Source organism: Vulpes lagopus, chromosome 8 (assembly GCF_018345385.1).
Source record: "Vulpes lagopus strain Blue_001 chromosome 8, ASM1834538v1, whole genome shotgun sequence".
Taxonomy (NCBI): Eukaryota; Metazoa; Chordata; class Mammalia; order Carnivora; family Canidae; genus Vulpes; species Vulpes lagopus.
In genome coordinates, this window is record NC_054831.1 from 118356174 (window position 1) to 118378510 (window position 22337).

Consider the following 22337-nt stretch of genomic DNA (forward strand, 5'->3'; position numbering starts at 1 on the left):
ATGAGGATAAAAATAAAGAGGTTAAGCAAAAACCTTGAAATGTGCCATTTGAATTGGAAATATTAGCAGAAATTCATGATTCTTTCATTTTTCTGTCCAAAAGTTATGTATTTTCCAGCTCCATCCACTGAAAAATTTGGAAGCAGTGATAACTCACTATCAGTGAGCACATTTAGTGCCCAGATTGTGTCCTCCAGCCACCAAGAATTAGGGCTTCTTGGAGAAGCAGGTGATTCCAAATCTGGGGCAGGAAATAGATAACAGGAGCCTAAGACATCTTGTTGAGCCAGCCAGCAAGGACATTGTCACAGAGTAATGGGATCACACTGAATATATAAACACCCATTTGTCCATATTGACATTCAGAGAGACAGACAGAGAGATAGAGATAGAGAGAGAGAGAGAGAGAGAGAGAGAAAGCCTCACATCAAGCAAATATTATTAAACACCATTGGTGGTAACCAGACCACAATCCTCATCCTGAGAATTAGCAGTGACAAGAAGAGAATTAGGTCTTTATACTGTCATTCTTGTGCTATTTCATCTCAACCTAGAGCCGTCGTTTGTGAGCAATGGTAGTTCCTTATAAAAAAAAATTCTAACTAGTAAATGTAGAAGGATTGATGGGATTAGAAAATCACCTTTGTTTTTTTACAACCACCAAGAAAATAATAGATTAAGGCAATAATCACCAGTGGATGAAATTATTATATGAAAGGTTGATAGGGAATTTTATAATGGAGGGAGTCAGGTTGTCACTGCCTGAGCCCACTGATCCATCTTAGCACCACTATGTGTGTCCCTGACATGATGTCATATGGTGCACACAGCCCTACATGTGAAGTACATGCCTTAGTTTGGATTCCCTCAAAAGCACACCCTAGGATAAACATTTGGGTGCAAATGGTTTACTTGGGAAATAATCCCAAAAAGTACCTTTAAGGGATTGGAGAAATGAGGCAGGGGAAGAAGAAAACCAAAACAAAGTGAAGTAAGGAATGAGCCACCACTGGGCCACTTGGGGTCCAGTTCCTGTGCATCATCCTCTGAAAGACTGCAAAGTGTCAGGAACTTTCTTGGAGAGGCCAGGAGGCTGGGGTCTTGAGCCACCAGCTCCCACCCTGCACTAGTCAAGGCTGTTACTGGGGCCTTAGCTCCCCTGCTGCTCTCCAGACCAGAAAATACTCTCAGGGTGGGAGACTTGAAAGGGCATTGGTCTGGCAGGTGGGTAAGTGGTTTCCAGGACTGGCCCAGAGGATTAGATGAAGCACCAATGCCACCTGCTGTGGTGTCATGTCAGGAGAGCTGACCTTTGGGCTGGCTTCTAGTTCTAGGAGATACGGGGATGGAGGAACGAGGTAAACAGTACTATGAGGAAGTGAGTAGACAAATCCAGAATGGGGGAGCCTTCTACAGGAGGAACGATTTCTTTAACGAGGATGTTCTCGGAGTTGGTTACAGCTGTGGGCAACTGGGCTCAATCTGGCCAGGGTCCCTCTGAGGACCCACCAGGAAGAGCCTCGGACTTGTTCCACTTGAGGACTGAAAGCTGAGGTGTTTATCCAAGATTCCAGGCTCCCTTTGTTAAGGGTTGCCCCTTGGGGGCCTCAGCTTCCCGCATTTCTAAATTGTTCCCAGCTGGAGGGCTGTGAGGCCTTCCCCAATGAAACTGAGAGCCCTGAGACAGAAGAACAAGAACGTAGGCTCTGTTGATGTGGGGGAGGGAAGGCACGCAAAACTATCTTCCCAGCTGCTTCCAGTTGAGTCAGGGGCCAAGGGGATGTGGAAGGGGCACCACCAGGCTCTGTATGCATTTTGGCGGATTCCAAAAGAGGTTCCAAAAAGAATCCTGCTGCTGCCCTACTGGTTGCCTCCAGCACATACCCCTGGCTCTCACTGGGAACCAGAATTTCTGCTGTGCAGTTGTAGTGGAAGTGCAGGGCCATCCGTGCTGTGTGTGTGTTGTGGTGAAAGTGCTGTATAGCCCCTGCCTTGTTCTCAGAAGGACCAGGTGCTTCTCAGAGTGCTTGTGTGGAGCCATGCCGGTTCCTGCTCATAGATAGCTCACAGATAGGGGCTCTGTGAGCACTGGAGTTCCTTCATGTTGCTTCCCTGCTTAGGATCATCCAGGCAGCTGCTGGGCCTCCTGAGATGCTGGAATGCAGCTTGGCTGCCTGGGTTCCTCTGGGGGGCCCTGGCAGGGCCACAGTAGGACTGGCCTCTGCCCCCACTCCTGCCCCATCCTGGTGGCCATCTCTCCTCTCTCCACTCATCATTCCCAGCCCTCTCTCTTCCCCCCTCAGTGTGCCTCCCCTTCATGTCAGCCCCCACTTTGGCCTTCAGTCTGCCTCGAACCCTCCATCGCTCTTTGTGTCCTTCCTCCTCCAGCCTTTTTTCCACCTCAATAGCCAGTTTTAAAAACCGACTCTTATAAAAAGGTTTTAATCACAAACACGCTATAAAGAGACATTAAAAGTTGGAAAGAGGGAAAAAAAAAGAATAATCCTGTCACTCTAACTCAGCAGCTGTGGTCAATTTTGGTTATTTCCTTTCAGTCTTCTCAAAATGAATTTCTAAACATATCATCCTATACTTTGATCTTATATTCTGCTTTTTAATTTTAATAATAAATCCTTCTGCTGGCTTCCAATGTCAAAGCAAATATCAAAGCACCTTTGCAGTGGCCTACAAGGCCCTACGTGACCTGCCTACCTACCCCGCCTCCCACAGGTGCCCAGTGGTGCACCCTCCTTCCAGATACTTCTTTCCTCTGCCCATCACTCTGCTCTCGTTACAATGGGAGCTTACCTTTCCTGAAGATGCTGAGGCCTCAGGGCCTTCACACTGGCTATTCCTATGCCTGGAATGTCTTCTCCCAAGTCTGCATGGATCACTTCTCACCCCCAAATTTGAAGGATCACTTTGTCAGTCAAGGCTATCATGTCCACCCTCCCTAAATGGCAGCACCTCCCAACTGCACTCCCAATCTGTTACCCAATTTTTCACTCTAACATTATTGGGAAACAACTCTATTGCACTCATGTTGGGCAAACACCTTTACCTGTGATTTTCTCAGCCATCGCCTGGAGGGACGTTTTGGTTGAAGTGGAATTGCTGGGTTCAAAGGTGTGTACATTTAAATTTTCTATGGCAGGGATCCCTGGATGGTGCAGCGGTTTAGCGCCTGCCTTTGGCCCAGGGCGCGATCCTGGAGACCAGGAATCGAGTCCCACGTCAGGCTCCCTGCACGGAGCCTGCTTCTCTCTCTGCCTGTGTCTCTGCCTCTGTGTGTGTGTGTGTGTCTATCATGAATAAATGGATAAAATCTTTAAAAAAAAATAAATGAAATTTCTATGGCATTGGCAACTCGCTCTATACTAAGGTTTCACCAATGAGTACTACTACCAGTGGCACCTGACAATGCTTTCTCCCCTTATTTGCCTAATTTTTGCCCATTTGATAAGCAACCTGCATCGTATTGTTTTAATCTGCATTTTCCTTATTAGAACTCACATTGAGGGGATCCCTGGGTGGCGCAGCAGTTTAGCGCCTGTCTTTGGCCCAGGGCACGATCCTGGAGACCCGGGATCGAATCCCACATCGGGCTCCCGGTGCATGGAGCCTGCTTCTCCCTCTGCCTGTGTCTCTGCCTCTCTCTCTCTCTCTGTGTGACTATCATAAATAAATAAAAAAAAATTAAAAAAAAAAAGAACTCACATTGAGCATCTTTTCATACACTTATTACAAGTTTATATTTCTTCCTGGAATTTTATTTTTCATATCCTTTTCTCATTTTTCTATTGGATTATTCATCTATTTTTTATTGATTTATGAGTTCCCTGTATGCTGTGGATCTATTTAGCCCAAAGTAGATTTTACCATTATCTAGTTCTAGCCAAGTACATGTTTCCAGGGGTCTTCACTTCCATAGTACCACCTAATCTATGGATGTCAGAGATCTCACCCACTGGTTTAGGAGGAGGAGTAAAAGTCTTAAGTCACTTAAATAGGGGAGGCATTGGTAGAACTAAGTGTGGACAGAGCTCCTCAGCAAAATCCCAGGACAGGGGTGAGCATCACTTCTTTTGAGCACTCCAGACAACTGTCAGTGAAGGCCCTGGCTGGAGAGTGAATAGCTGAGTGGCCTAAGTGGCCTGGAGCACCTACATAAGTGGCCATAGAAGATCTGCCGGTAAAGGCGCAGCCCCCACAAAGCTCCCAGGCAGTGAGGTTAGAGGGTGTGGCCATCTCTGGGCACTGACTCCTTTGTGGCCCTGGAGGCCGGGTACCCTCATCCTAGTCCCCCTTGACCTCTTCCAAGGTCATGTCTGATCCGACTCTCTTTCTCCCTCTCCGCCCCATCTCTCCATTGATCGCTCTAGGTAGCACCTGGTCTGGGTCTTCTCTGTCCTCTTTGCAATCTATAGTTAATTTATAAACTCTATCTCCAGCTTCCTTCAGGATCTACCCTTTTGATTTTCAAGAGCATTTTTCTTCAGCAAAAGCAGCTTCTTGCAGATCAAAGGCTCTGCCTTTCAAAAATGTGGTTTCTTATGTGGGCTTCAGCAGATGATCTGGAAAGTTAAAAAACAATGCCATCTGAACGTTGGCTCTTTCTCTCTCTTTATATTCCCGATATAAAAGCACTAATTCTCCTGGAGGTAAAGTGGAACCTCTGATTGACGTGAGGAAGTGGAAAAACTAAGAGCAAAATTGTTATTTTTGAGATATGTACTTGCGGCATTACTGCATGTTCACGGCAGGCTTGTTTTCCCCAGTCTGTTACTTGTCTTTCAGCTTGGCTCTTGTGGTCTCTGTCATTCTGAAGATGTAGTCAAATCTATCCACCTTTCCTACTTTTCTTCTAAAGCTTTCGTGGGGTTTTTTCATATTCAGTTCTTTAAATCAACTTTAAAGAACTTTGTGTGTGTGTAAGGCAGAGTTCAGATTTTTTATCTTTCAAATCAGAGAGCCATTTGTCCAAATGCCATTGATCACATAGTCTATATTTTCCTTGTGGGTTTGAAATGCTACCCTTAAGACAGATAAACAGATAGGCAGACAGTCTCTCTTCTGCTATCCTGCCTGCCGATCCCTTGTGGTGTAGTCAATAAATTCCCATCTCCTTAAAAAAAAAGATAGGATGAAGAAAAGAAAGAAAGGGGGAAGGAAGGAAAGAAAAAAAGAAGAAGAGAGAAAAGAAAGAAAGAAAAGAAAGAAAAGAAAGAAATTCTCTTGTTTTATAAGTATTTTTATTTCTGGCTCATTTTTATTCATTAAAATGATGTTTTCTTGTGGAGAAAGAGGGAAATGGGAGTTACTGCTTAATGGGGACAGAGTTTCAGTTTGGGAAGATGAAAGAGTTCTGGAGATGGATGGTGGTGATGGTTGCACAACAGTGTGAGTGTATGTAATGCCACTGAACTTTATACGTAAAAATGGTTAAAATGGCAATTTTATGTATATTATACTACAATAAAAAATTCTAAAAAAAATTTTTTTGGATCTTCTAATCTTGTGTATTTTTTCTTCCTGTTAGACTTGAGAATCAGGTTGTCAAATTCCATAAAAAGTACCTTTGATATTTTGATTGAAATTACATTAAATTTATAGATTATTTTGGGGAGAACTGACATCTTTATAATACTGAGCTTTTCCACCCAGGAACATGGTGTGTCTTTCCATTTATTCAGATCATTTTTAAAATATCCTTCAGTAAAGTTTTATAATTTTATTCATATCAGCTTATTCCTAGATATATGATGGCTTTAGTCGCCACTATGAATGGAATCATGAGTATAGCACAGGGGCTGTCACTCAGGTCTGTCCTCAGCCCAGCCCCTGGGATGAATGACTCGATCCAAAAGACACATGAGTCAGGAAGTAAAAACTGTCATTTCATTTAAAGCCTCTGCAATAGGCAGCAGGTGTATCCAAGCGAACTGAGCCGCAGAGGCTGGCAAGGTCAAGAGGAAGGACCTTCAGGATCAGAGAAAGCCAAGTTTATCACCTGTGTGGTCAGGAAGAGGGAGAAACTGAGATGATGAAGGTTGGGACCTATGCTCACCTTGAATACTGATGTGCCCCAAATGCCTCTTTCATTCTGCAGAGCAGATTGTGGCTTTGGAGCCAAGAGACCTGAGTTTGAACCCTGGCTCTGTCATTACTAGATCAGTGGCTTTGGGCCACTGATTTTGCTGCTCAGAAACTAAGTGTCCTCACCAGCAAAATAAGAGTATAATGTAATTCTAATTACATATTTAGTTGTTGGATCATTTGTCTGTCCCCCCCACACACACCTGTAACTCTACATGGGCAGGTACCAATTCATCAATGTGCAGGGCTACTTCTAGCCCATCCAGTGCTTTTGAAGGAATTAGGAAAAGGCACCCTTCTGAGCAGACACAGCTTTGTGAATCCAGTCTGATGATTGGCCTGTTGGCTGGATCTTGGCTCCCACTTATCTCTCAACTGAGTGCCCTTGTGTAGTGAGTGACCTGCCCCAGTGTGTATACACAGTGCTTGGCACAGGCCTGGCAACATGAGAGGTATTCAAGGAATTCATTGAATAGATAGATGATTAGATGTGGGGGCTTAGGGAGAAGGAGATGAGGGAACCCCTAAGGGGTTGTCAATTGAGCTCAAAAAGAAGTCCTCTGCTTCCAGATATAAAATAACACAGATTATTCCAAGTACTTTATCTCTCTTAATTCTACAGGTGCTGGGGATGGTGTCCACTAGCACCTAGGCTATGACCTCTACAGGAATGGTTCAATCTGATGATCTGGTGGGATGGAAACCCCAGGTCTTAGGAAGCCTCCAAGAAGCATCCTCACTCAGGGAAGAAGAAGGAGACTGACTTGGTAACAAAACTGTGAGCAATCTAGGGAAGTGGAGATGAAGAGTAGATGAAGAATAACTGGTATGGGAGGGGGTACTTTCTGAGGAGGGGAAAGAATGTGGTGACCTGAAGGATGAGGAGGATCCAGACACAAGAAGTGTGTCTGGAACATGCTTGGATGTTGGATGGAATGTGCAAAAGTCCTGACACTGGGGACGGGTTGCTTAGCCCCCCTGGGGAGCTGAGTATTGGCCAATTTGGCTAGTCCTCCATGCCTCATTTCATAAACTTTTCAATAATTAGATGCCCTTTGGGATTTTTCTACACTACCTTCCTCTTTCTGAACTTTGTGAGGTTCAAATAACTGAGACATACCCTCACTATACCACCATCTCCCCGACATGTACTTTGTCTCTTCATGTAGGGCCAGCCTAGGTTTGACTGGGTCATCTCACCAAGACCAATAAGAGTCCTAACTCCACCATGTATTGGCTGTGGTCTTTGTCAATCCTCACAGCCTCCTTCTCCATCCATAAAATGGGGATGAGAAAATTTACCTCACTAAGTTGTTGGGAAGATTCTGTCCTCAATAATAAAGGCAAATAGTGCAAGAATAAAGGGGAGACAATTAAAAACTCCAGGAAAAGGTCACATGGGTGGCTCAGTTTGTTAAGTGTCTGACTTTGATTTCAGCTGAGGTCTTGATCTCAGGGTGGTGAGTTCAGGCCCCAGTTGGGATCTATACTGGATGTGAAACTTACTTAAAAACAAAAAAAAACACAAAAAAACAAAAAAAAAACAAAAAACCAACCTCTAGGAAAAACATAAAGATGTAGAAGGAAGGAAATATACAAGCCCACTTCTTAACTCAGCAATGAACAATGTTTAGATGGTGAGAGTAATCCTTAAGCTTTTAATTTCTTTTTCATGTTTTTCTGCGCTGGCCAGAACTACCAGTGCAACACTGAACAAAAGCAGTATTAGTGGGCAACCTTGCTTTGTTCCTGACTTTAAAGGGAATGGTTCGCATATGCATCAACAAGTATGAACGCTAGCTTAAGCAGCTGTGGGAATAGTGAAATCTGAATCCTCACAGAACCTCTGATCTTTTCCTTCTTGCAACTAAACAGTGGTTTTCATGCTTCAACCATTCCAAGATTCCACAGTCCCAGTGCAATGAAGTTTAAGCCTTTTAAAAGCCTAGCATTCAAGGCCTCTTACCCTTTCCCAATTCTGAGTCTTTAGGATTTACCCACTCATCCCATTCCAGATGTCTGGACATTCCAGAACACACCCTTCATGAGATCTTAAATTCTATCTTAGAATATCTGTCCTTTGCGTTCTTGCCTGCCTGCTTTTCTCCTTGTCTGGAATACCCTTCCCTTCACGTACTTACTCCCACTTATCTTTGAAAAGCCAACTTACCTCATTAAGGAAACTTGCCTTCCACTCACTCCAGCACTCGGCATAAGATTCATTTATAGTCTGGGGACACAGGTCCCAACACATACTAGGGGTCTTTATGTATGTGTCTGTTGAATAAACACATATGAACTCCTGACTAAGACTTTAGGTTACCGAAAGGAAGGAAGTCCTGTTCTTCCAACAAATCCAGACTGTGCTTTTGCTTCAGCCTCCAAACTCCCACACATGTTCAAAAATGTTGTCTTCTGCCTTTATACTTGATCAGCAGTTTGGCTCAAAATAAAATACTTGAGTCACACTTTCTTTCCTTGCTGACTTTGTAGGTGGTGCTCTATTGAGTTTGAATGCTGGATGCTGCCATGAAGAAGTCAGAGGCCAGCCTGGTATCCACCCCCTTGTAAGTGACTAGTTTGCTTTGGTTAAGCTGCCCAAAGGATTTTTTTTTTTATAACTTTGAAATCTAATACCTTTACTAGGACATATTTGATATTGATCATTATGGATCAGTTTTCCTGAGTCTCATTACCTTTTCAATGTCTCCATTTTTTCAAGACATTTTCTTGAATTATATCTTGAAATATTTGTTTGATGCCATTTTTTGGTTTACTTTTTCTGTTACGTGTATATGGTCTCTGTCATTTTCTCTCATCATTTAAACTTAAGAAAATCTTTTCATTCTATTTCTCTCACGTTCTCATTTCTATCCTCTGTCCCCTGTAGTGTTTCAGCAGAGTCTGTGCTCTTTGGCGCTACATCCACGTTAACTTTTATTTCTGTGTTATTGTAATTTTCCTGAATCCTGACAGCTTGTTTTACTTCCTTTGGTGATTTTGCTTTTATTTCTGTGAGCTCTTCTATCTCTTCTCTGTACTCTTGTTTAGTAGAAATAAGCCCTTGGCATAGTGTGTGGTGTATAGTGGGAATTTTGTGAAGTTCCTCTTCATTATCAAGGCGACTACTTTCATTTTCTTGTATTTTCTGCCAGGCTTTCATCAAATCAAGATGAATTTTTTGCATACTTGTGATCATGCTTCAAATCCAATTTTTCAGTCTGCTTGTAAACCTAACTATATTATAAGCATTAGTTTCCACACTTTTGTAAGTATTTGATAGTGACACACCATGCCATTGAATCAACGTGTCATTATTTAGGTGACCATTCTTCTGCTACTGGACATTTTGTAGTGTTACAAATAATTTCCTATTGAATTATATATTCTATGTTATTGTTGCTTTCATTTGTACCTCATTTTTATTTCCTACCGCAAGTGGAATGTTCTTCCATATTTACTTACTACTTCTATTTCCTCACTTGAATTGCTTGCTCGTGACCTTTGTCCAGACAGATATCTCTTAGCAACCTATTTTTCATTGGTGGGTATGAAATCCTTACATAATATAGACATTAACTACTTGCCATTTTCCCCATTCCCAGGTGACATTTACATTTTACTTACTTTTCTAACACACAAACTTTTGGTGTTTTACCTATTAGTCTTTGCATTTGTGATTTCTTTGACTTAGTACATTGTTTATCCAACAAATACCATGTGAGGACCTGGTACATATGACAGGTGCATGCAGAGGTATGGAGTGGGGGAGTAAAGGACACCCCAGTTCCTGATTTCCAGTTAAGTTGGGGATGCAGACATGAAAACAATCACAGTGTTGTCCCAGTAAGGGCTAGAACTGTGAGGATTGCAATGGCAGCTGCAGCAACAGGCCAATTGAGCTACCTCTCTGCATCCAGCCCCTTTCTAAGAACTTGATACAATATCTCATTTAAACCTCACAACAGCTCTGTGACTTACAGGAGGAGGAGGATCTTCAAAATCATTACAGTTAGGGAGAATGATCTTCAGACTGCTAACGTGACTTATCCAGGCTCCCACTATTACTAAGAGCTGAAGTCAGTATTTGAAATCAACCAGTTAAGACTGTGGAGCTTGTGTTATTAACCATCCTACCAAACCAACTCCCAGGGGCAGGGTGGTGATGGCAGCAGTGATAGTGATAGAGTTGCCCATCAAGGAAAGCCTCCTGGAGGAGATGAGTCAGCACTGAGAAATAAAGGATGCAGACAATTGCACCATCAGGCAAAGGATTGTGGAGGAATGAACACCACCCAATTGTGGTCTGTTGAATCAAATGTATTGTGTGATATAAGGAGAAGCAGATTTGCCCCAGGCATGGAGTCCCCTGAGAGACTGTAATTTGGCCAATAGCCAGCCTCAAAGTACAGGTGGTTCTTTCCTAACCCACATTTTACTGTCTGTAATAAACTGTCTGTTTATTCCCCACAGGCTCCATGTCAGGTGCTGGGGACACAGAGGTAAACAAGACACTCAAGACACCTGCCCCATGGAGTTTATATTCAAGGTGGGGGAAATAGACAAGAAAGAAAATGTACTGAATGTTTGCTCTTGCCCAATGTTCTTAAAAATTCCTTTTCTACATTTTGATTATTCCTTATATCTCAAGTTCCTTCTTCCCAAAGCAGAAGCCTGCCTTCTTTGAAGCAAGGGTGCAGGCATGTGACCCACTTTCCTTCAATCCCACTCACCCATCGGAGATACCAAGAAGGCGGTGAGCTCTGTGTGGGATCAGATGCATGTGGGGCACACCTTTTGCTGGCCTGGGTGGCGGCCAACGCAGTATGGTTCTGGAGTCAGTGACAGTGGCAGCAGCTCCCTCGTCGGTCCAATTTTATAGTGTGCTTCTTGGAGATGCCCCTGCGAATCTGCATCTAGAGCCTGTTTCTCTATCATCCAATAAGCCTAACATCCCTAAGTAAATTCCCTTTCTTTTCTTTCTTTTTTTTTTTTTTTGTAAATTCCCTTTCTAATTAAACTGGCCGGAATAGATAACTGAGAGGCTAAGAGATTGTCCCCAGTGGTAGTTCTGGGACCAAACCTGGGAAAGGAAGAATCCAGACCCTGATCTCCTATCCTAGGTACCGCTGGGGTGATACCCCGGCTGGTGGGATCAGGCCGAAAGGGTTTGCTGGCACCCTCACATGATCATCCATGCTCAGCCTGGGCAGAACAACATGACTGCCTCCCCTCCTTGTGTCTTCTTCCTTGAGGACTGCAAGGTGATGTGTATTGGGATGGGACTGTGTATTTTTAAAATTTTGTTTCCTATTTTTTTAAAGATTTTATTTTTAAGCAGTCTCTACACCCAACATGAGGATCGAACTCACAACCCTGAGATCAAGAGTTGCATGCTCTACCAACCGAGCCAGCCAGGCACCCCAGATTGTATATTCTTGTTAATAGTATTGTTATACAATTATATATCCATCTTATACTCAGAAATAAGTAAGGGGCTAGAGCCCAAATGGACTTGTCCCAGGAAGAGAAGGAGAGAAATAATCTAGGGTGTGTGGCCTTGGGGTTGTGAGCCATCCCGACCCCGCATTATCTATGTGAAGGAGCCTGGCTCGATGCCCCTAGAAGCCAGATTTATGCCCTTTGACGTCACTGTTAAGACTAACTGCACAAGGGGGAAATGGGGGCTACTGCCACCAATTCAGATTCTGCCTTAATTAAATCAGATCTTGTCCAGGGAGACAAAATAACTCGCCAAGAGCACTGAACTGGTGGCAGGGGGAAGTCAATTGCACAGAAATGGCTTATCTACCAGCAGGGCCAGCCTGTTAGCGGTGCAAGGCGAGAGAGAGGTGTTTTTCTGTTGGATGCATTTCTTTGCATTTTCCAAGGCTGGCAGATCAATAGCTACAAACAGCTCAAATAAAGTTCCGTCTTTGCTCTCCATACCCTCTGACAGGAGATGACGGGCCACTGGATAACTCAGGTTCCCATCAGATGTTACTGCTGTCAGCAACTGCTGTCCATGACCTACTCGGAACAGCCTTCAAAGATGAGGGCTACTGTGCCTTTTTCAGAGATATGAAAACTGAGCCTTGGAGAGGGACATCATGACCCAGAGTCCCAGAGCTTATCCTTGGCCTTAGGCCTCTGTGCCTGCAAGGTGTTTGTTATCACAAGCTAGGTTATTGCCATTGTCAATTCCCCAGGCTAGAGAGTAATCGTGACCCTCAGAGAGGGAATAACCTTGCTTGCTCAAGGTTACAGAGCTAGTGGATGGCAGGGCTGGATTTAGAAGCCGGCTAGAGGGATCACAGAACCCCCTGCTAGGAGAGCTCATTGGCCTGGGCTGGTCTGGCCCCTGCATGCCTGCCCTGGAATCAATGGGAGACGGGCATCAAGACTCGTGTTCCTCTGAGAACCCCTGGAGGGAGAAGCAGGCTCCTTCCCCATCCACAGTAGCAAGGGCATCAATTCCTGGCTCTGGAAGGATCTACTCCCCAAAGCTGCAGCTCTATTTTTAGCCTTGAATCCATCAATAAGTGGAGCCTGGCAGAGCAGGCAAACTCCTGGCTGCCTGGTATTAATAAGAAGAGAGAATGGGACTGTTTATTAAGCGCTTTCTGTGTGCTGGGCATTATGCAAAGTGCTTAACATGGATTATCGGCCTAAATCTTTACAACATTCCTATGAAACAACTACTATTATTATCATTTTATAAATAAGGAAAATGAGGCTCAAAGATGTTAGGGGATTTGCTTGAGACCACACAGCTGATAAACTGCAGAGCCAGGATCCAAAGGCAGGTCACACCCAAGTCTGTGGGACCCTGAGTCCATGCACTTTCCTCCTTACCCTTTTGTCCAATAGAACAGGCCCCTGGCTGTGGGGCAGCCTGGCTGGTGAGAGGGTGAGGGGGTGGGGCAGGGCAGGCTGGCTGCAGCAACCAGGATACTAGGAGGTGCTGTGAGGCCAGAAGGAGCCAAAAGCTCCAGCTGCTTGTGCTGCTTGGTTGGTTTCTGTCACTGAGAAGAGAAACCCAGGCCTGGGAGTCCCCAGATGGAGAAAGGCTGGAAGAGCACTGTGGGCAGAAAGAAGAGCATAGGCAAAGGCAAGGAGATATGAAGTGAGGCTGGTTCCGTGCATAGTGAATAGTCTGGTAGGATTTGGGCAGAGAAGGAAGATAATAAGGTCAGGAGCTGGGCAAGATCCCAAAAGCTCTTCAATCCCAGCAGGGAGTCTCCGTATTCTGGATTCTGGAAGGACTAGGGGTGGAAGAGTGGCATTGTCATGTCTGAGCTTCAGAGCAAGCGGTGGATTTGAGAAAGAGGCCGGGGAGAGGGAGACAAATGGCTATCCCCACTACTAACAGTGATAACAGCTTCCATTTGTTGAACACCTGCTATGTGTGGCTGGCCTCATATTAGGCCCTTTTCATAAGCGATCACCTAATATACAGGGCAGGTGCTCCAACCGTGGTGGCTCTGTGAACGCTTTTGTTATTCCTCCTTTACAGAGGAGGAAACAGAGGCTTTGTGAGGTCAAGTGACCACCCAGGGCCACCAGAACGGGAATCTCCGGAGACCTTGGTGCCATGCTGGCCAGATAGGAGGGTGCAGAGTAATAAACAGTCTCTGGCAAAAGGACATTTATCTGAGGTCTCAGGAATGGAGACAATAAGGTAGTTTTCAAAGATAACAGAGATGAAAAAAATTTTTTCCCTTTAAATCAGTTTATTCTCACACTGAGGATAGCAGTTATGTTACTAAGGTTACAAAGTGCTTCTGGGCTGAAACCAGTAGAAAGCCTCAGTCAGGGGAGAGGGCATTGTGTCTGCAAGGCAGTGGCTAGGGGTGGGATGGAAGGGCAGGGTCTCAAGTTCTGTGAGTCCAGCAGCTCTGAGGTCTCCCCTGATCAGAGGTGTGGCCAAGGCTCAGGGTTCGGAGGCCCAGTAGCAAGTTGCAGAGGTGGGTGAAGGAGGGGGTCGGTCTGAGTCAGCTGCATCTGACATCTGACATCAGCAAGATCAAAGTCTCTAAGGAGGGGGAAATATACCACCACCACCACTGCCACCACCAATAATGGGGACATGTGAAAATGTAAAGAGACACAGGAGTCCGCTAGAAGAGCTCCCAGTGGCCCAAGCTGGAATAGTTTGAGCAACAAAATAAATAAGGCAGTGTTGGGTCACAACCCGAAGTATGAAATAAATATCCATGAGTCCATACTGATATCAATAAATGATTGGATAAATGGTATAAATAAGTGATTGAAAAAAGACAGATCTCCCATATGGAATTCCAAATAATTTATGTAGATATTCCACCCTCCAGGAGGTGGCTCATAGTTCCCCACTGCTTATGTGTGGGCTGCACACAGTGACTTCCTTCCTAAGAGAACTGTTGGGGAACAGAGTTTCCTCAAACATGATCAAGGTCAACATCAACAGTGATAAGTCATGTCAATATGATGTATGTCCATCAGCAGTCCCTGGCAGCCTTGGAAAAGGTCCACTTTTCATAAAACAAGCATACCCACCTGGGGTAGCCACAGCTCCGGTTCATTCCTGGCTGTCTGTCCACAACCCTGCAAGATGGGGATGAGGAGCCCTAGAGGACCCGACCATTGCCTAAGTGGCTGGGAGCTCAGGAGCATGGGAAATGTGGTCACTTCAGCTGCAACCAGGACTTCGAGGGGCCGCCACATCCAGGGGTGTCTTGGGAGGGTACACTCGACTGGGAGAAATTAAAGCACGCGCGTTATAAGGTTAAGGATAACTACTAAAGATTAGAAACAGAAAAATCTAATTTCCAATCTTTGGAGGAAAATAAAGGGACTAAGTGTGATTTGATAAATCCTAAAGAAGGCAAAAAGGAACACAAAAGGAAGTGGGGAATTTGTAATAAGAAAGGATATGCAGCCAGAGTAGAAATAAGACCAAGTGTATCAGTAGTCCCAGGCATATGACTAGGTTAAACACATCGATGAAAGACAAAGATGCTCTGATGGGAATTCTAAAGTCTAGCTATATGCCGTGTACAAGAAGTGTGGTGAAAAGCAGAACTGCACATAAAGGTTAAAAATAAAAGGGTAGAGGGACGCCCGGGTGGCTCAGCGGTTGAGCATCTGCCTTCAGCTCAGGGCGTGATCCCCAGGTCTTGGGATCAACTGCTGCATCGAGGTCCCTACATGGAGCCTGCTTCTCCCTCTGCCTATGTCTCTGCCTCTCTCTGTGTCTCTCATGAATAAATAATTAAAATCTAAAAAAAAAGTGGGGGTAGAAAAATTATACCAGGCAAACTCTGATCACAAGGAAGCAGGGTACTAATAAATTAAGCAAATAATAAATGAATAACTAATTACTGTAATAGTTTATTATTAATAATAAATGAATAAACTAATAAGTGAATTAAAGCAAAAGAACATATATGGTAAAAATCTTTAAAAAAAAAAAAGGAGGGGGGCGCCTGGGTGGCCCAGTTGGTGAAGCATCTGCCTTTGGCTCAGGTCCTCATCCCAGGTTCCTGAATGGAGACCCACATCTGGCTTCCTGTTCAGCGGGGAGTCTGCTTCTCCCTCTCTCTCTACCTCTCCTCCCAGCTCGTGCTCTCGATCTCCCTCTCAAATAAATAAACAAAATCTTAAAAAAAAAAAAAAAAAAAGAACATCGATAGGAAGGAAGAGAATATTTGGCACAAATGAAAGTTGTAATCTACCCAAAAGAGGTAAAAATAAATGAATGTGTATGCACCTTAAAAGGTGTTTGAGATATAAAAGCAAAAACTCAGCGAAGTAAAGGAGTTGACAAAAAAAAAAAAAAGGGCAACCCAGGTGGCTCAGCAGTTTAGCGCCGCCTTCAGCCCAGGGCCTGATCCTGGAGACCTGGGATCGAGTCCCATGTGGGGCTGCCTGCGTGGAGCCTGCTTCTCCCCCTGCCTGTGTCTCTGCCTCTCTCTGTGTGTCTCTCATGAATAAATAAATAAAATCTTAAAAAAAAAAAAAAAAAGGAGTTGACAAGTCCATTAAAATCATGAGATTTAAAAACACCTCTCCTAGAAATGGATAGATCGAGTAGATAAAAAATAATTAAAAACACGATAGAGGATAACGTGGACTGATTCACTCCACATCTGTTCCCACATACAGGCGTGCTTTCTTATCTTGCAGAGGATGGAAAGCTGAAAACGATTTCCCAGAGTCCCTTACAGCTAGTGTTCCAAATGTGGATTAATTTCTGGCCCCGGGTGCGACTGTGCAAGATCTGGAAGGTAGATGAGAGGCGGAGGCCATTGTGCTCTCCCTTGGGCAGGTGCTGCTTACGAGCTCAGTGGGAGAGCCATTGGGGTTCTCTATGCCCGTGTCTGGCCTCCAGTTTTGTGAATGTTGGGACACAGTGGCAGCCAGGGCCGTGCCGTGTCCCGATCTTGGCTCGCTACCAGCATGCCATATTTGTGGACTGCTCTAGTGGCGGTGTCCCCAAGCCCGGCCTAGAGTGCACTCTTGTGGCCCTTCCAGAAACCTGGTAAACACCCACCACCTCGTATTGCTGGGGTGGTCATTGTTTTCTGCACTGAACCCCCGTTTCTACAGTTTCAAGTTACTATAGATTATTGTGGATTTGAAAAACATGATTCAAAAGCTGAGGTAATAAAGAGGCAGGAAAAGCTTATACCATTAAACTGAGACTTTACATGATTTCAAGCACACAACAAATATTAACCCTGACCCTAACCCTCATCTGTAAAATAGGGATAATAACAATATTTACCTCATAGACTTGATATAAAGATTGATATAGGTAAATCAAAATAGATAAATATAGGTAAAGCATTTAGATCAGTCTCAAAGTATCATTACATGTATTAGTGATCATGGTCTTTTTTTTTTTAAGATCATTTATCTATTTATTCATGAGACACACAGAGAGAGAGAGGCAGAGACATAGGCAGAGGAGAAGCAGGTTCCCTATGGGGACCTGGATGTGGAACTCGATCCCAGGACCCTAGATCATGACCTGAGCCAAAGGCAGAAGCTCAACCACTGAGCCACCCAGATGCCCCAGTAACCACTGTCTTTTTATCCTCAGTACCATATGGTGCTAATAACACCGCCACATCCCCTTCCTTTGCCAATGGTGGGAGACTTCCATTATTGAAATGGACCAGAATAACAGTTCACCTGTTCTCAGGAGACATGATCAAGTCTCTGCCATCGTGACCAGAACATTCCATAGTGGGAGGTCTTTTCACTTAAAAAAAAAATCTTTATTTATTTATTTATTTATTTATTTATTTATTTATTTATTTAATTCATGATAGACATAGAGGGAGAGAGAGGGAGAGAGGCAGAGACACAGGCAGAGGGAGAAGCAGGCTCCATGCCAGGAGCCTGATGCGGGACTCGATCCCAGGACTCCAGGATCACGCCCTGGGCCAAAGGCAGGCGCTAAACTGCTGAATCACCCAGAGATCCCCACCCCACCACCGCAAATCATTTCTTTAGAGCAGTATTGGAGGTCATTAGTGGCACCCAGTCTCAACTCCAACCTGATTTGTGAACCTGACAGCCAGATTGAGATGGATAGCTTTCGAGATGGATCACACAATATCTTTTTTTTTCTATGAGTTTTACATTTACAGAAAAAAATTGAAGATAAATACAGAGAGTTCCCATATACCTGGCACTCAGTTTCCCGCACTGTAAACATTACCTTGATTTTTAAAGATTTCTTTATTTGAGAACGAGAGCGAGCGAGCAAGCATGTGCAAGCAGGGGGAGCGGCAGAGGGAGAGGGAGACAGAATTTCCAGCACAGTCCCCTTTGAGTGTGGAACCCAAGGTGGGGCTCCAGGCGGAACTCCCATCTCCCCACCCTGAGATCATGATCTGAGCAGAAAGCAAGAGTTGGACGCTTCACTGACTGAGCCAGCCAAGCACCCCGAGATTATCTTGATTTTGAAATTCAACATTATGTCTCTGAGATACAGCCGTATTGATCTATAGATCTAGCACATTCCCTCTAACTGCAGCAGAGTATTCCCCCAACCTGAAAGCTGCTCCTGGCCTCACATAGTGCCAGTGAATTCCATTTCCCTCTCGCTGATGTCTATCAGATTCCTAGTTCCGCAGTGAAAATATTTACATAGCCGTAATGTCATAAATGTCATCTGGTTTTAATGTTAAGAATCAATCTACAGGCAAAGTATGGCAAACTGAATTAGCTCTACAGGATTGGATGTACAAGCTACAAAGCTTGACAAAGCGAAAAGGTGAGTGGCTGGAGGAAGGGCAGCAGCCGGGATGGGAAACTATTCATTTCACACAGAGGAGAGTCAAGAGATGCAATCTCAGGAAGAAATGGACATTTTAAGACTATTATTCAAAGTGGTGATAGTTATCAATAGAAACAATAGCAACATAAATATGAAAGAGAAGAAAAAGCAGGAGGAGAGGGGGGCACAGGTGGTTAATGCAATCATCACAGCAGGGAGTCAATAGAGACTCTTACCATGAATAAGTCAAGTGATAGAATATGAGGATATTACTAATGTTATTAATATTATTAATTAGTAGTAGAGTATGAGATTATTCACAGTTATGAAAGCAGCGGGAATAAGAAAACTAAAAACGACAACAAACACGGTGAAAGAAAGGTTGCTCCCCAGAGTCAGGAACTGAGAGGATGGTTAAGCTTTTTTTTTTAACCTTTCAGTGGGGCTTGGGTAGGCATTTTCCTCCGTATGAGTTATATTTTTATATCTGATACAATTAAAGTAATAAATAATTAGGCAAAGGGGATCCCTGGGTGGCTCAGCGGTTTAGCGCCTGCCTTCGGCCCAGGGTGTGATCCTGGAGACCCGGGATCGAGTCCCACGTCGGGCTCCCTGCATGGAGCCTGCTCCTCCCCCTGCCTGTGTCTCTGTCTCTGTCTCTCTGTGTGTGTGTCTATCATGAATAAATAAAATCTTAAAAAAATAATAATTAGGCAAAAATGTGATTCTGATTCTCCTCGGGGTTCAGGCACTTTCAGTAACTCCCCGCGGCCTGAGGACCAAGTGTAAACTGTCACACAGATTCCCGGCCCCCCAAGGCTTCTGCCCTCGGGTCGGGGCCCACCTACCCCTGCCCTGAAGCCCGGGGGATTTGGCACCTCCGCCGGGAAGCCCTCGGGAGGGAGAGCGCGCCCTCTGCCGGTGCCAGGACGCCCGCACGCCCGGGGGCCCGTCCTCGGCGCCTCTTCGGAGGCCCCGCCCCCGTTTCTCACGCCGGGCTCCCCCCCGCCCCCGCCCCGCCCTCACGTGACCCCCAGCTCCAGCCCAGCTGGGGGGCGGGGGGGCGTCCTGGGAGGGGGAGCCCGTGGTGCGCAGGCGAGAGCCTCGGGACGGCTGGGCCGCCGGGGGCCGCCGGGTCATACCTGGTGGAGGTGTCCATCGGAGCGGGGCGGGTGCGACGGGCACCCCCCTGACTGTCTGCTCCCCACCCAGGGGTTAGGAGCTGCGCTTTCGGTGGAAGGAGGACCCCTGCTCTTCGCCTCCCGTCTGCGAGCCCTTCGGTGAGTCGCTAAGTGTCCCTGTATCTCCGTTTCCTCACCTGTGGCTGCCCCCATGAAATGAAATAATAATGCACAGTGGGTAGTTAAGAGATGGCAGCTGCTATTATTTCATCCCGTTTAAGCAAAAGTGGAACCGTCAGAGGTGGGAAGGCCTTAAGGGTGGCTGTTTGCCCTGCCTCCCCTGGGGCCCCAGGTCCAACCTGGGGTGCGCACATGACTGGGTGCTGACTCCCTGTGGCCCCTGGGAGTGCCCCCCAGGTGCCCCCAGCCCAGTGTTCTGAATGCGCTGGCAGCCTGGTGCTGCATGATGCCTTCTCCTCCCTGGCTCCTCATGGAGGAGGCTTCTGCTCTGGGCCCCTGTAGGAGGGCAGACATGTCCCAGGAGGGGGCTGCGGCGGGCTCCTTCGGGAGGCCCAGTTCTCATTCCCCGTCGCCGCTGCTGTGGGCCTTTCCAGGAGAATGTGGAAGAAGCCAGCCCCGCAGCAGGCTTGACACCACACCTGCCGGGGGCGAGCTCTGGGGCCCTGAGTTTGGGCTGGCAGCAGGAAGACAGTCCTGAGGGAAGAGACCCATGGAGGTGTCAGCTCCCAGGCTGGGGCTGCTCCTGGGGCCACCTTGGAGGCGGAGGCCCACTGGATAGTCCTGGAGCTGTAAGCCATGGGACAAAGCCAGGGTTTGGTGCCTGGCCCCCAGCTCTGCTTCCAGCTGCCCACAGTGCCTGCTCAGGGGGAAGCTTGGGCCTCCGAGAGGCTCCAGATTTCTCTGCATGACATCTTAGCTGAAAGTTGACCTGGGAACCCTTGTAGCATGTCTGTGGATCTCCCAGAGAGAGCTCTGGTTGGCAGGGAGAGGCTGGCAGGGGTTGGGGAGATGAGCTGCTCCAGGCTAGGAGAGGCCAGAGATGGTGTGAGTGGTGAAAGAAACCCCACCCTCAGCAAAGAGTAGCCCCCCAAAAAGGAGCCTACCATCCTCATCAGGCCCAGCCCCTGTGGGGGCAAGAAAGAAAAACAGGAAGTATGAGGCCCACTCGGGGGGGGGGGGGGAGGTGGCTTCTTGTGGTTTGCTTAGAGCCCTAGTGGGGACAACCCCCAGTGTGAGGGAAGCCCCCCACCAAGTGCTGACCTGGAGTCCTTGGGAGACCCTTGCAGTCCTCTCTCCCAAAGACACTGGGTCTGGGCCTGAAGATCTGGGTGGAACTTGTGTGGGATGTGTATCAGGGACTGAGAAGTTGGAATATTTGCCTATTGTGGGGAATGGGGCCCAGCTAGGCAGCCCCCATGACCCCATGGAGGTCCTACTGCTTGATGGAGGAGAGTCCCCTCAGGCCAGTTGCCTGGGATCCTTCACAAAGCTCTGTACGGTACCTGGGAGTGTCTGGAAAGGCTTCCACAGAGTGGCAACAAGCTGAGTCCATAGTCAGGGCTGGCTGTGATGGTGGCCCTGCTGTCTCATACAATCAGGAGGAGCTAGAGGTCACGGCTCAGCCAGTGTCCAAGCTGAGGCGGGGACAAGGACTTGCTGCTCCCACTGACATCGCCTCCAGCTCTCTGGAGCCTGCAACCAGCAAGGCTCACTCAGGCCCATCCATGGGGCATAGAAGATCCAAGTGTACCAAGAGGCTGAGGCGAGGCCCAGTGCTCCATGCCCAACACCGGGGCACAGACAGGAGGGCAGACAAGTCCAGCCAGGACCAGCCAGAGGAATCCAGCGCAGGAAGCTTCCCCAAACTGGTAAGTTGAGCCTGAGAAGTTGGGATAGGAAGGGCTTGGCCATCTTAACACCATGCTTGGCGGTGGAGTTGAATAGAGGTAAGCTAGAGAGGCTTTTAGTGGACATTAGCCTTCCCACCCATTTCACACATGAGTCAACTGAGACCCACTGTGTCAGGAAAGAGAACATGAACTACATTTGCTCACATCTTGTGAGGGTTCATTATCTTTTGGAGTTGGTGAGTCCTGGGTTCAAATTTTGCCTCTGTCCACTTCCTAGCTGAGTGACCTTGAAATGTTTTTTAAACTAAGTTTTCTCATCTATAGAAAGGAGATACTAATTCCAATTTAATGGGAGTTGTTTTAAGGATTAAATGGATGGTGGTGTAAAATAACGTGCCTTGCACCACATAAGGCACAAAGTAAATTACTTAATTTATGTTAAATTTGTGTTTCCTTTAGTGTTAGCAAAAGCCCTATAAGATGGGCATTAGCTCCATGTTTCCAGGTGGGGAAACTGAGGCTCGAGGACATTAATAAACTCTTCCAGGCTCACACAAAAGAGAGTCAATGTCCAGCCATGTTCCCTGAGTTCACTACTTTTCTTTCCATTGTTCTTTAATTAAATTGTTATTTTATTAATAACAGCTTACATGTTTTTTTTTTAAATTACGTCATTTTATTTATTTATTTTAGGGAGATAGAGCATGAACATGATTAGGGGGAGGGGCAGAGAGAGAGGGAGAGAGAGAATCCCAAGTAGGTTCTGTGCTGAGCACAGAGTCTGAAGTGGGGCTCGAACCCAGGACCTTGAGATCATGACCTGAGCCAGAACAGAGTCAGACACTTAACCAACTGTGCTCCCAGGTGCCCTGATAGCAACGTGTTTATATACAAGGCAGAAGGTCTTCTCACATAGTGGAATTTTTATCACATTCAATGAATATGTATTCTGTGCTGGGCACTTCTGTTTGAATAGTC

The 22337-nt window shown here is 46.0% G+C and overlaps 1 protein-coding gene across 1 annotated transcript in view; it reads left to right on the forward strand.

Annotated features, from left to right (window-relative positions):
• Positions 1 to 1345: 1345 nt before the first annotated feature.
• SPOCD1 (SPOC domain containing 1) overlaps positions 1346 to 22337 on the forward strand; it is a 46160-nt gene continuing 25168 nt past the window's right edge. The window contains 7 exon segments of the mRNA XM_041767511.1: positions 1346 to 1467; positions 16469 to 16618; positions 19985 to 20165; positions 20167 to 20553; positions 20716 to 20798; positions 20800 to 20965; positions 20967 to 21377. Coding sequence (XP_041623445.1) covers positions 1346 to 1467; positions 16469 to 16618; positions 19985 to 20165; positions 20167 to 20553; positions 20716 to 20798; positions 20800 to 20965; positions 20967 to 21377 — 1500 coding nt within the window.